Here is a 15446-nt window from a genome sequence, read left to right as displayed (position 1 = left end):
TTTTATAATAGTGTTTGCATGGAATAGCCTGTGTCTTACGACTTTCCTGAGAGACACGAGCCAGGGCTGTGGGAATGGGAGTCCATTGATGTTTTCCACCTACTTGTTGAAAGCAGATGTTGGACTAAAGATTATAAAGTGCTCTGCTCACCCCTTAACTGTAATGCTATGGTAGAACTCATGTTCTAGATTAAATCCAGGGTGAAGCCGAATTTACAGTTACATTTAAAAATCGTTGGGGACCTCTAGTGGGACTAGATGCTAGAGTTTTAAAGCTGTGAATTGTATTTTCCATGTGTTTATTTTGTTTTACTGCCTAGGCATTTCTTTTGGCACCACCTTTTTTGTTTCATCCATCATTGTTTCCCTTTGGATCATCCTAAAGTACAAAAAAAGGTAAGTGCAGCCACCTTCTCCATGAATGTATTTGTCAAAGGAAAGTAAAAGAAAGCCTCAAAACAAAAACAAGACCTACTACCACATAGACAAATGTGGAAAAAGTAAGGCCTTGACACACAAAATAAACATATATATATATATATATATATATATATATATATATATATCACACACACACTATAGTACACACACACACACATATATGTATATATATATAATCACATATATTATATATATATAATAAGGACTTCTTATTTAAAAAAACATTCTAAGAGGAAATTGAGAAGAGAAGAAACTGGCAGGAGGAGTTTTTTTTTAACGTATTAATGAGGCCACTGACACCCTAGTTCTTCTGAGACATTGCAGATACTGACCTCTAAACACAGTTGCTATCATAACACTAGAGGTTAGATTGTGTGTCCCCTTGGCACACGTAGCACAGGCTGCCAGTATGGTAGAAGAGAGACTTGGCAAACGTATTTTTTTAAAATCTTTTGTAAGCACCATTCACTTTTTAAATTTGCAAAAAAAATGTAAAGATTAAGAGCTAAATAAAATAATTTTACCAGGAAGAAACATAAATAGCTTTTGTACTGGCTGATTTCATTGTAACAATATCAGTGAAGTCAGAATCAATGAAAACAGTGTTATAAGGCTGATGAGCAAATTCTAAATCCATGAGGAACCATTTAAATCTTTTAAGTGAACAGTTTTCTACAGCAAATATTCTTTATGAATATAGTCTCTACACCAATCTTTACAGAAACTGAAGTTTTGATATTTCACAGAAATATCACAGAAACACCAATAAACTTTTCTAAAAAGTAGATTGTCACAGTAGACCTTCTTGCAAGCAACCTAGTAAGGAATTCAATTTCATAATAAAATAACTAGCAGAGATAGATCTAAATTAAATCTTTATCCCTCCTGACCAATGTTCTCTATATTCTATGGCTTTTCATGTAAACATTCTTTGCCCTTTTTCCTTAAGAAAAGAAAAGGCAAGATGGTTATAGTAACAAATGTAAATGTGTTGATCCTTTTTTCAAAGTTCCTCATTACATATTACTGTAATTTGTGAGTTGTTTTTTCATTTTAACTAAGGCTGAATTAACGGCGTAGAGGATTCTAATTTCTATGTCTGTATCAGTCTCTAGTTAGAACTACCCAAAGAAAATGATCATCTCTTCCTCCTGGAAATATTCAAAATGACCTTCTACCTCCTCTCTTCTAAGTAGTCAAACATGGCTTAGCAACAGAAAGGCTGGGATGTGTTCTGACGAAGGCATAGCAAGGTGATTTCCTTGTTATGTGAACACCACAGAAAGTCCTTATACAAACTAAGATGACCACGACACCACTAGATGGTGTAATCTTATGGGAACACCATTGTGAATGCCGTATGTCATTAACTGAAATGTATTATGAGCATATATGCACTGCATTTCTTACTCTTATGGCTTAACTCTCAATCAACTGTTAGCTCAAATTCCCAAGTCTGGCTATCGATTTATTTCACCCATGTAATTTAAGATCATTTCCTCATAATAATTTTTCTCAAGCATAAGCAAGACTCAATAACTTATTTCAAAAAATTCTTTCCTTCAAAATGATTATTCATCTAGTCTAAACCTCAGAACACATACTGATCCTTCAGAAGGTATTCCTTATCTTAAAACCTGTCTCCTGTTTTTTCCACATCCTTTAAAAGTGTCACATTCATGGTACAATCATTCTCCTCTCACCAGTGGCAACCAGGGATGTGGCAGGGTAAAAAATCCTGGTCCTCTTTAGCCTTAAAGATCAGAGAGGTCAACTTCTCACACATCTAAGTAATTTGCAATAAAAACTATTACATCTGTGTAATCCAAGAAAATTTGAAAACATTTTCTAAACTTTCATTTTTGATCTGTTGCATTTTTGGAGGGGTAATGAACACATTACTATCACAAAACACCATTTATTTTCATGTTAGAATAATGCAGAACTAAAATTAGGGGGAGCAAATATTAAGAAGGTAAATATGGTCAATGTACTTGATATATGAGTGAATATAGAACTTTTAAACCTATTGAAATCACCATAAGAAGAGGACTAATGTAGAAAGATGAAACATGGAGGGGATGAACCAATTTGTGATTATATATATGGAAGTTATATATATGGAAATCATAATGAAATTCCCTATATATCTCTCTTAAACAAACAAAAAATGTCTTTTTTCAAAAACATAGGACAGGAAGATAAAACAGGTCCTATCTGGGGGTTGATACTAGTGGGAGCAGATGACGATTTAAAGAAAAAGAGTAAGATGGTGAATATGGTAGAAATATTATGTATTCATGTACGAAAATGGAAAAATGAGACCTGCTGAAACTATTCTAAGAATTAGGGGGGTGGAGATAAAGGAGAATGATGGAGGGAGTGAATTTAACTAAGATATATTGTAAGCACTTTTGTAAATGTCACAATGTACACCTGTGTCATGATAATATGATAATTTAATTTAAAAAACTTGAATCATGGGGATGCAGAGGTCCAGTCTCTTGGAAGTGGTTGGCTGATCAGTCACCTGAGTGTGTGCAGTCATAGGTTGCGGGGCAAGCCAAGTTAAGTTGATGTAGCTATGTGTGAGGATTATCGCTTTTCTCACAGGAAGACAGTGCACACAGGTCCTCACAGTAATGGAGGAGCAATATGTGAGAGACATAGTGCAGACACCATATTATTGGGCCTCACAGAGCTGGTGACCACAAGCTAGTAGTCATCCCACCAGAAGAATGGTTTACCTGAGAGCTAAAAAGGGTGACAGAGGGAATAGTTTAGAAGGAGGTGGCCTATTATGAGGAAGACCTAGAGTCAAACTAGGCCTGAAATGGAGCAGATCATCTCTGATATAGGCCACAATTCAGAAGTTGCATAAGCAATCTGAAGATTCACTAAGAATGTAAAATGACATAAAAATAGAAAGACTACAAACACAAATAGTCCCACCTTCTTGCAAACACTCCTCAATGTTACTATCTTACTTTAACTAACCTATTAAAGATTGTGCACCATACCCTCACATTCTGAATCACCAGCCTTCTGCTCTTTGTTAACTATGCCTTCCTCATGCGGGAGAAACTCTGGCCCCAACTCCTAGCCTTTCCCTTAGTCTCAGTGTTACCATCATTCCCGGGAAAGAGGAACTGCATGATGAGGAAGTAGTAAATGTTAGTGAGGTAGCTTTGTGCTTCTATTCTTCAATCCCTGATGCCAAATCAGACACACAGTCTGCAGGCACTGGTATATATTATTTATTGTTTCATTTATATAATATGAAATGCTTAAGTAACCCCCAAAGAGGCCCTGTTGCATTCCAGGTAAAAGCACAAGCTTTGCCATCAGAGAGACCTGAGTTCACGGTCACGTACTAGCTATGAAATCCTGGGTAAAACACTTAATCCTAGATGGGCATGGTGACACTCTTCTGTAATCCCAACTACTCAGGAGGCAGAGACAAGAAGATTTCAGTTCAAGGCCAGCCTGGGAAAAGTTAGTGAGAAGACCCTATCTCAAAAATAAAATACAAACAAAAGAGCCAAGGGTGTGGCTCAAGTGGTAGAACACTTGCCCAACAATGTGCAAGGCCCTTGGGTTCTATCCCCAATACAACATAAAAAAAAATTAAAAAGACTCTTTATTCTCTCTTCACTTCAATTTCCTTGGCTGTGAAATGGAGATAATTCCTACCCTACTTAACACAGTGCCTCCCTTACAATGAATGTCAGAAAATGTTAGCTATTATTTATACATGATTGTTAGTATTGATGTTAAAAGGTGATTAAATATTTCCTCTTACTGTAAATTCTTATATACAGTCATCCTTCAGGATCCAAAGGCCATCTAGGACTCTTACAAATAAAAAAATCTTCAGATGCTCAAATCCATTATTTAAAAAAAGAAGTACTGTTTTCCTTTTATCTACACACAACTTCCTTCTATGTACCACAAATCATCTCTAGGTTACTTGTAATACAAATGAAAATGCTACATAAATAGTTATTACACTGTATTGGTTAGCTAATAATGACAAGAGAAAATCTGTACATGTTCAGCAGAGTCAAAACTGTCTGTAATATTTTTTAGCTGAGGTTGTTTGAATATGTGGATATTAACCAGAGGGTAGGGCAGGGTGACTATCCATTTATGCCAGCTACTGTTGGGTATTCCTTTTATGTAAAATAGAATTTTCCAACATTATTCATGCACTGGTTGATAAGAAAAAATTCTTGGTATAAGATTTCAAAGCAAAGCCACTTATATTGAGAAGTTTATCAAAATCTTGTGATAACCCCTATTTCCTAATCAAAATTACTCTAGAAATAGTGAAACATGTTGTTTGAAGGCACGGATAACTGACTATAACCAACTTAGAGTCTTCTGATACAATATAGAGGATGGTTTGAGTATTACTTCCTAATCCAAATTTTTTACTTAGTGTTAAAAGATGAGATTTACTTATCATTTTCCTTTCAGACAGGAAACTTGAGGCAAATTATATCTTAAATTTCTTTCAAAACTGAAACCAAGGTGATAACAGTTTTTCTGGGTCTTTTTCCCTCTGCCGACTAGGAATGATACAGATGAAAAATCTAAAGAAGTGAATATCCATTTATACCCTCAAGAAGGCAGCTGTGCTCATCCTCAAACTCTGCTACCAAGCTAGGAAAAGAACAGGTATCTGTGTACACCTTTATGCAAAATGTTTGCAGCAACTCTTATGTTGAAAATAGAAACAGGGAGGGGGTGGGGGAAGGGGAGAGAAATGACCCAAACATTATATGCATATATGAATAAAAGAAATTAAAAAAAATAGAAACAGACATTGAATAGCATATTGCACTAGGAAAGTCACTGATACCAAAGACTTAGAAACTACTTCGTGAGCTGAAAAGGTTTTGTTTTTTCCATTGATTATTGTCGTGTCTAATGACTCCGTGAGATGACTCTGTCAATGCCATGCCCATATCATTTTTTCAAAGAATTCCTATAGTCTTGTGGTATATACTCTGAACCTTTGGGAAGTAGTATGCTTTTCTTTCTCTTGGGTATACCAAGCATTTATGGTCTGGGTGCACCTCCAAGTCCTCCAGTCTCCCTTAATGTATAAGATCACTTCCAGGTCCTCTAGACCCTTGCTTTACCTTTTCTCTGATTCTTGACTTTCTCTGAATTCTCCACCTCAGTTGACCTCTTGTGACTCTCTCTTCTGTCCTCCTCCACTGGGATTTACTACCACCCCTAACTCTTCATCCCACCTCAACGCAGCCTCACCACCAACCCTTGGGTGGTAAATGATAGCCATGGGTTTGGGGTGAAAGGGGAGTAATACAACAGCAAGTAGCATATGTTATACAATGGAATATTGCAAATCTCTGAGCTAATAAGGAACTAGCTGCACCAAGGGTCTGAAAACTATAATCTGTAGGCCAAATCCAGTTAGCCACCTGTGTTTGTAATCACAGTTTTACTGACTCAGTTACTCACATTCATTTACCTGTTGCCCATGTTTGCTTTCCCACTGTAACAGCACGGTTGAACAGTTACAACAGAGACCCAAAGACCATAGGGTCCACATTGCCAAAAATATCAATATTTACTAACTGGTACTTGAGTGGAAGAGTTCAGCCACCCCTCAACTATATCATAGTCTTAGGAAATTCTCACTGACTAGTCCTCCTTTCAAGCCCTGGATTTCCACCATTTTCTTGGGCCTCTCTCTCTTTGGATCCCCTCCCCTTTCCTCAAATCTTTCCTGCATACTGGAGGCCCCTTATTTAGATTCTTGGACCTCTTACAAATTCAAAGCTCCACTGATCTGAATCATGCAGAGCAATTCATTTGGTCCTTGCTTGCTCTGGCTGTTCCCAGGAATCCTAGTATTTCTCATCCATGGGTCCACAGGAAATTGTCAGAAATAATTGCACCATATGCCCTAGAAAGGAATTAGGCCACTCCTCTAGAAAGCAATAGCAAAAAGCACATTCATTAGTAAATTTCCTTTCTTTCTGTCCTACCTCTGTCTCATATCAATTTGCATTCATTTAAACCTGGCATCCTCTATCTACACACATGTCAGAAATCCTAAATTTCACAAAGGGTAGTGCCTCAGGAAAAAATAAGGGCATAGGGAAGTTATTTATGGTTAAAGTATTTTATAGCTATCTAATCAAGTTATATCTTGATATAAGCATAGACAATTCAAATTTTTCTAAACAAAAAAACCACAGGTTATGTCCCCTTTTCTCCTATAGTAGAGGTGAATTTTCAGTGCCCTCGTTTGTTCTCTGGCTTCTCACTCACTTTGCCTCTGTCCTATAACTAATTTTTTCTTACTTTTTACAAAAGCAAATGAAATACACATTGAATTTTTTTTAATTTAGAATTGATATTACACTTTTTCAAGTTTAATGGTCATCTAGCCTTTCAAATGAGTGTTTGTGTGTGCCTTGGAATGCAGGATTAGTATGCCAAAAGGATATAAAAGTCACGTGATGAAAATGGCATGTCATCTTAGGAGAATGTCTTTTCCTAATATTATCCTAATAGTTGAAGGGAAAACTAGTATTATTTCTATATTAACAGGAATACACATATAAGTGAGCAAGTCTCACTGTGCCTGAGATTTAGAGATAAAATTAGAAGAGAATATTGTGCTTTCATGGATGTCCTAATTTAGGCCTCAAGGCCCTTGGGTGAGGCACCCATTCTCCTTTACCATTGGAGTGTTAGGATGGGAAAGCTGTGTAAAATTGATCCAAGGTCAGAGTGCTGTCACTAGTTATAAAGAAAAAATAGTAGATTCATAGTAGACTGTGAGAACCATGATCACTTTAAAAAATATTGCACAAGAGTGCTTAAAATACCATCTAATTTGGATTCATTCCTGCCAGACTGCCTGCCTTTTCCACCTTTCTTTTTGCCTAAGTTCCATTAACACAGCTTGGAATTCCCTCACCCAAAAATTTCTCTCAAACAACTCCAGGCTTGTCTGTCTTTTAAAATTAAAGCTTTTCCTGATTGTACTGTTTTTAAAACAAACCATTTTCTTTTAAGAATAATAGGTGCTCATTGTTGAAAACAGGAAACATATGAAAGTAAAATTTATGTACATATATGCTACCTTCATTAAATTCTACCCAGTCGTAGTACCGTTAGGCATTTTTAATATACTATTTTACATCCAAAAGGTTATATCTTGAGTTTATATTGAATGTACACTGTTGAATCCTGCTTCTTTTCACCAATGACAACCATTTCTTCCATCCTTAAAACTACATCTAGTATTTGACATTAATGTGTCTCTTTTTGCCTATTAACTCTATTGCATTCATTGACCTGCTCATTTATTCTTCATTCATCAGTCACATATAATGTACCAAATATTGTGCTTACATTTTCTTTTCCATACAAGTTTGTTATATGTAGAGACCATATTATTTTAATTTTTCCAAACCAATAAGTATAGATTAATCAAATGAGAAGTGTTCAACAAACACTTGAGAATGAATTTATCAAAATTTCATTTTTCTTCAACTTCTTGAAAACACTCTTTTATGTCAAAATACAACTCAGATTGTGCACACTGTTAATTGCCTTTTAATAGAAAGATGGGAAGTTGTATAAGTCAGACTTTTCATCACTGTGACAAAATACCTGATGAAAACAACTTAAAAAGAGGAAAGATTTATTTTGGCTTGGGGTTTCATAGGCTTTACTCCATGGGTGCTTACCCCCATTGCTGTGGCTTGTGGTGAGGCAGAATATTGTGACCCAAGGGTGTGATGAAGCAGAGCCAGGAAGGGGCTAGAGACAAGGTATATCTTTCCAGACACTCCCCCAGTGACACACTTCCTACACCCCACCTCCTAGTTTTACGCTGTCTCCCACTAATGCTATGATATTATAAATCCATGAAGGATTAATCTATTGATGAAGTCAGAGATTTTATGATTCAATCACCTCTCAGCAATTATATCCAGCAGTAGGGAACCAAGCCTTCAATATGTATCCAAACCATAATAGAAGTCCTTAATAACCTTGTCTCAAATTTCCTTTTTAAGATTGGAATCTTGACCAGTGTTTCACAGGAGTAAGGTTAATTGTTTATGGCAACACATGGTAGACAAGGAGTCAGTTAGAGGCTGTACCCAGCATTAAGACCTGTGCATCCAGGCCAGGTTCTGGGATAGTGGGTGGCACAGGTAAACAGGTTGATGCCAAAGGCACAGCTGTGTGTTGAAGGAGAAGATATGAGAATGTTTGGAGGACATGCAGGTAGCAGGTGATGTTGGGAATCCTTGTGAGACAGAAAGGGAGTGATGATGAGGAATCAGGTGACAGGAATAACTGGGGTGGGAGGTGTCAGTGAGTCAGTGACCTCATCAGGTGCTCTGTCCCTTGGTGGAAGGACATCATTCCTGGCCAGAGATGAGAGGCTTTAGTGTGGCTGGGAGGGCATTTGGATATCTGAATACACTACCTGAGCTCATTCTTGACTGTAACACGAGGAGGAGGATATGCTTTCTAAAGCCAACCCTCCTCTCAGACTACCAGCCTCACTTCTACAACCATGGTTCTGAAAAGACTGAAGGAATTGCTTTGTGCATTATGAGTGGCCTATTTATTGTTTTTTTTGAACAAGGTTTTTTCATTTATTTGTTCAACTCTGAGAACACATTTCTCTTTGACAAAAGGAAAAGGTCAAATTATTCATTAATCTCTCTCTTATCTACTCAGTCTCAATTTACACCATACTTTCCACTGCCCTACATAGAAACCACACAAGGGCCATAAACACTTCTGATGAATTTGTAATTTATAGATAATGTCAGAATCATGATTATCAGCAAAGAAAGTCTTAATAATTCAGTTACCCACCATGCTGTCATCTAAATAAAAAATATCCTGTTATTTCAGTGTCCTTCCTTGACAAAATGCTATACAGCTGGAGGATGCCTTGAATTACATGTTGGTTGGAAAGGAGCCAATTCATTTCAACAGAATAAGATCTGAGATTCAAAAATGTCTTTGAAGTGACTTCACAGAGATGCAAACAGGTTCACCTGAAGACACTGAAGCTTCCCATATCCAGCAAAGCTCCCCCTCTCAGCCTGCATTACCATCACTCCTTCACCCCCTTCCCTTGTGCTGAAAGCACACACCATCTAGTCAGGGGACAGGATTGCACTTAGGATGGAGAAAATTGTTCAGGGACTTAAAGGAAGGCGTCATCTAGAAATTCTGGGCTACAAGTCTGTCATTATCCTTACTTATTCTAAAATGTTCATAATATGGACATTCTCTTCATTAAAGAGAATTTGGAAAAATGCACTGAGATATCAAAAATAAGTTGTACAGAATGATACTATACAGTGATAGCCAGTTGATATGTTAATTTGCTTTCTGCTGATCTTTTTTCATATATGTGTTTATACACACACAAAAAAAATATATATATATATATTTCTTTCTTTCTTAAATAGTTCCTTTATTTTACAGTACAGAACCCACTCCTTTAAAAAGATTGGAGTAAAACATTTTTAAGACCAGTTTTCACTTTCTCCAGTGAAGAGAAGTATTACTATAGAGATAGTAAATGATCATGGGGGAGAGTGGTCAAGACTACTCAAGAGAAATAGCTGAAAAAAATTAAGCTCTGGATATTTACTAAGTTCTCTTTCAAAAGTACTTTGTATAAAAACCATGAAAAGTTGAAATAAATGAATAATTGTTATTATAAAAGAAACTAGCTTGTTTTTATATAGACTCAGAATATACTAAATCAACTAAAAAAGCATGACTTTTAAGAAGTTATCAGTCTTCAGAGGAAGTTATCAGAAGTTAACAGGTACTAAATTACAGCCAGATAGGAGAAATAGATTCTGGTGTTCTATTGCACAGTAGCGTAGCTATAGACAATAATAATGTATATTTCAAAAAAAAAAAAGCTAGAAGAAAGGATTTAGAATGTTTCTCCATAAACAAATAATAAAAATTTGAGTAAATAGATGTTTGCTCTGATTTGAGCATTACACAATATAAACATGTATCTACACATCATTCAGTGATGCCTCTCATAAATATGTATAATTTTATGTCAATTAAAAAAAAGAATTTATAAAATTAATAATTATATATTGACACCTTTAAAATAAGTGTCTCAGTAGTCTTTAACCATTCCACATCTTTATAGATAAAAAACTGATTAGGAACTGGGTTCTGGTGGTTCACGCCTGTGATCCTAGCAACTCAGGAGGCAAGAGATCAGGATGATCGTGGTTTGAAGCCAGCCAGCCCTGGCAAATAGTTCACAAGACCCTATCTCAAAAAACCCATCACAAAAATAGGGCTGGTGGGGTGGCTCAAGGTGTAGCAAGGTGTAGGCCCTGAGTTCAAACCCAGTACCACAAAAACAACAAAAACAACAACAAAAAAAACTTGATTATGATATGGGCTATGCCAGTGATCTCTAGAAAATATGAGAATCTTTCTGGATATTGAGTGACAATTTTATATATAGCTAGTGCTAATTCTGTGTAACTTTGTATTTTAATAGCTGCTTGAAGGTGTATTCTCCCACATTTAACACTACAATAAGGAATAAACTAGACATGAACTTGAATTTCAATTTAAAATTATACAAAATAGTATAAATAAAAACAGCACAAACAAAGTCCACTGACAAAAGAAAAAACAAAACAGTGCAACTCGTATCACAAAGAGTGATTGTCTTATTATGTAGAGAGGTGGAGGTTTTGGTTTTTGTTTGTTTGTTTTGGTGGCACTGGGGGTTGAACTTGGGGCCTTGCCCTTCCTAGGCAGGCGCTTTACCACATTAGCCACTCCACCAGCCACTTTGCTGTCAGTTTTTTGTGAAATAGGGTCTCACTTTATGACCCACAAGGGCTAGTAGTTAGGATTATAGGCTTGAGCCACTGCCTCTGACTGAGAGTTCTTAAAAATTCAAACACCAACCATTCCCCACTAAAAAATGAGCAAATGACTTTCAGCTAAGTAATCAAGGAGGGTAAGTAGCCTGAAAATATATACACAGTGATAGGAGCTTTAGCAAATCTCTCTTATTTCTTGGCATTTTGAAAAAGTAACTTTTAAGGGAGAAATTAAATGCTTGAGAATTGGCCTTTTTTAGAATTAAGATTCCTATTATAAGAAAAAAAGCTGTAATTTTTCTGCAGTGGAAAGGGCCAGTGAGCAATATGAGTATCTGAGCCCTATGACTTTTTAATTACAGTTAAACCACGAGGTTCTATTACATTAGTTATTGTGGGAAAAACTATACTATGAGTAAAATTCTATTTTTGCTTAACTTAACTTGTATTCAGAAATTCTGCTAACCTGCAGCCTTACCATTTTCATTTGAAAGGCAGGAGCTGGACCAATTGCTCTCCACAGCTACTTCTAGTACTGACATCCTTTGTTTTTGTTGTTGGTTTTCTGGGGTTTTTTTGCATAATGGAGGTGAGTTCCAAGTTAATTTAAGTCTATGACATTTAAATAAAATTTTCTGTCTCTGCCCTTAAAATGAGAAAGGATTAAAAAGATTTATCTTTGTAAATCTCCGTATGGAATATACTTTGTAATGTATTTACCTTTTTAAAAGCCAATATGGAACAAAATGAGATGTGTTCCTTCTGAGAAATGTCCTCTTTCTGCCCTTGGTTGTCTTCCAAGACAACCACACTCATGCTCTTGTTGATAAAAGAAAAGAAAATCAAACACGGTTTACACATGAAGTCACTTGACTGGCAGGTACTTACCAGGTACAAATAGAGGCCAATTTATGCTGCTACCCCAACTTCTGAAAGGCATAGTGGAAAAATATTAGTTTAGGAGGTAAAGAATCATCTAACATGATATCTTAAGAAGAGGTTGGCCACCATTTAATGATACCCACCCCCCACTCCCTCCATCCCACTACCCTTCTTAAAACTTTAAAGGAAATCTATACATAGTTCTAAACCTGGTACACAAATACACTCCTCTTCTATTCTCCCTTTTTCTTCTCTTTTGACAGTTTGACAAAATCTTTATGGGCAGTTGGAGGAACCATGATTGTATAATTCCCTACTTCATTTAAAGCTTTGACTCTTGACTTCTGCTCCCATCAGGGCCTCAGGAAGTTCTTTGTCAACACTCTCCCTTTGAACTTAGTCACTAAAATAATCCCAAGGCAAAGCTAAGGCATAAACTTTAATTCTACAAGTAAGCTTGCAATGCCTGATTCAAGAAAATTCTTTGTGTGTGTGTGTGTGTGTGTGTGTGTGTGTAGACAGTTGTGTCTCATTCCTTTTAAAAGACAAATTGCACTTTATTTCTTCATGTCTAAAATTATTAAGATCAAAGTTTCTCAGAGCTTTCCCAGCTTTTGTTAAATTCATACTAGGAGAGAAATGGCAGAGATGTGTTTCACACAATATTTATCAGATATTCATTGAGTGCTGGCTATGGATCTTGGCACTGGAGATACTATAAGAAAACACCATCCCAGACTCATGAAACTTGTCCAGAAAAATAGGGAACAACAAGGCCCAGAACCTTGGAATGAAGCTCCAGTTTGATCAAATGAAAATAAATTTTTAGCTCTGCATTGATGGCTCATGCCTATAATCCTAGCTACTTGTCAGGCTGAGATCGATGGTTTGCTGTTCAAGGTCAACTCAGGCAAACAGTTCATGAGACCTCATCATCCAAATAACCAGAGAAAAATGGACTGGAGGTGTGGCTCAAGTGGTAGAGTCCTGTTCAAACCCTAATCCCCCCCAAAAAAGAAAATAAGTTTTTTAAACAGTATAAAATCCTTCAAGAATAATAAAAATGGCTTGATGAACCCCAGGGATAAAAATTTTATCATTGAAACAAAATTTCAATAAGATAATAATCCTAGAATCTAACACAGTGCCTAAAACTAGAATGCCAAACACCAGCAATTTTTCCTCCTAGCTTTTTAATTTTCTCCCATACACACTAAAAAGGAAATCTTACTTCCAAGCCTAGAAATAGGCAATTTTTAATATTTATTGTTGCAAGGAACAATAAATAGCTCCTCTATTTTCACAAATAAGTGCTGACATTGAGCCAAAAAACATTTCTTTTACTTTCACAACTGTAAGCATTAACAGGAATAATTCCTCTCTCATTAGTTTCTAGTCAGTCTCTTTCATTACACTTCCTTTAATTGCCATCACAGAAATGTCTGCATTTTATATTCCATGATTCTAAGGTGTTTAATTTATATACCATCTCCACACTTAGTGTCTTATATGCTCTTCCAGGAATTTTTAAAGTTTTATTATACTGGCAAGAAAAGATTTAGTAAACTCAGAATGTCTTCAGGACTTCTCAGATATATACCTGTATTAAATGTACAAAAACTCTTACAGTTCCAGATGGTCCAGATTGGAGGTTTATATGGTGAACCTCCTTTTCCTCACCAGCTCATACCTTAACCCTAGGCAATACAGGTTTTTTTTCCCATTGTTCTATGAACAACATGGCCCTTGAACTATAGGTTGCATTTAATTTTCTTGGGTGGAACACAGGGTCAAAATACAAAAAATTAGAAAATTTGCACAAAGAAAATCTACAATCCTTTCGACTAGCTTAAGTCTGGTGTATTTTCAACTGTTCTCTCTTCAATACCCGGGACTGAATCCAGAGCGTCATGTTATGTTAGACAAGTCCTCTACCACTTGAGCTAAGCCTTCAACCCCCAGCTAGTCTCTTTTTATGTATATCAATACAATACTTTTGTTTTAATAAAAGGCATATTCTGATTTGAAGTCTGTTTCTTCCATCTATAGATATATCAGTTTCTCACACTGACATTCTTCTATAATGCTTGCTGCATTAATTCTATCATATCAGGGGTCTTTACCATAAATTCCTTAATGCTTTCCCTAGACACTTAAGAGTTTATATTTTTTCCAAAAGCATAAAGCTTTGCTCACAGCTCTGACGACTTCCTTGAGATAAACTCTGAATGGTACTGGTGGCTCAAAAGCCATGTCCATTTTATGACTTTTAACATACTGAAAAGTTAAGAGTGTTCATCTTCTCTACCTGTTCCTTCACATTGGTTGATGATTTCATTCTGAAATCTGAAAATCTGAAAAGAAAAAACATGTCAAACTCTTTTCATGCCATTCGTGTTACTTTTCCTTTCTTTACCAATCATACGGGTTTACCCACACCTCCAATCAATCTTCCACATTTGAATTTGCCAACATTGTTCAAGAGATTGTTTCACCAGAAAAATCCAAACCCTTATCCACTTCACCCAACCCATGCCTACCCATCCCAGATCCTACTGTACTAGTTGCTTCCAGGAATATGACACTTTACACATCCTTGTCTTCATATACATAGACTGCATCTTATAAAACAGTTACTCCATGGTAAGGGCCCCACAGAGTCCCAATATGCTAATACCCCAGTGATGTTTAATAATTTTCATCCATATGGGTCCTCCGTGGAGGAAAAGGAGAAGAAACTCCCTTAAAGGCTGGAATGCAAGGGACAAGCCTTTGAGATTTTGAAAACTGTAAGAGAAGGCCATCAGAGAATCCAACAGCAGACATTCAAGCAAGGAAAATTTAAGTATTGTCCCTAGTAATGCCTGAGATACCAAATAGAGCAAGGACCCACGTAGTCCGGCAGCCTGGAGTGCGCAGGGTGAGACGACCTACAAGGAGTGCTGGACTCTCCGTGACCCGTCGCCGGGATTCTGGTTTCTATTTTTAGGTAGCAGTGCTTTATTCTCCAAGCTGGAGTTCCTGGAAACGATGGCAAGACCAAATGTTCCTTTTCCATCCTTCCGGGGAAGGGTGGTAGCCCTGTTTGTAAGTGCTGCCTGGTGAGCCTGCGCTTTGCGGCTCGCTGGTGAGCCTGGAGATTGGGCTGCTGCCAGAGCGCTGGGAGGCTGGGGAATGGGCGACCAGCTGAACCCAGTATCAGCCCAACCCCGGCCACGCCCCGTCCCC

General features: G+C 36.8%; 1 protein-coding gene and 1 long non-coding RNA gene across 7 annotated transcripts in view; one reads left to right on the top strand and one right to left on the bottom strand.

Annotated features, from left to right (window-relative positions):
* Positions 1–15435, bottom strand: part of LOC141413954 (uncharacterized) — a 39182-nt gene extending 23747 nt beyond the window's left edge. The window contains exon 1 of the long non-coding RNA XR_012439012.1: positions 12225–15435. This is a non-coding gene — a long non-coding RNA (uncharacterized lncRNA). The remainder of the gene's footprint in view (positions 1–12224) is intronic.
* Cr1 (complement C3b/C4b receptor 1 (Knops blood group)) overlaps positions 1–15446 on the top strand; it is a 120193-nt gene that overhangs the window by 95392 nt on the left and 9355 nt on the right. For 5 of the 6 annotated variants that reach the window (XM_074048438.1, XM_074048441.1, XM_074048436.1 and 2 more), the window contains 3 exons: positions 321–396; positions 5017–5121; positions 9364–10420. In XM_074048438.1, the coding sequence (XP_073904539.1) occupies positions 321–396; positions 5017–5110 (170 nt within the window). In that variant the 3' untranslated portion in view covers positions 5111–5121; positions 9364–10420. Of the gene's footprint in view, positions 1–320; positions 397–5016; positions 5122–9363; positions 10421–15446 lie in introns of those variants that run through there. The other variant, XM_074048437.1, reaches the window with a different exon arrangement.

Source organism: Castor canadensis, chromosome 11 (genome assembly GCF_047511655.1).
Source record: "Castor canadensis chromosome 11, mCasCan1.hap1v2, whole genome shotgun sequence".
In the NCBI taxonomy this organism is placed as follows: domain Eukaryota; kingdom Metazoa; phylum Chordata; class Mammalia; order Rodentia; family Castoridae; genus Castor; species Castor canadensis.
Note: the sequence above shows the minus strand (reverse complement) of the source record. Positions and strands in the feature narration are given on the sequence as shown.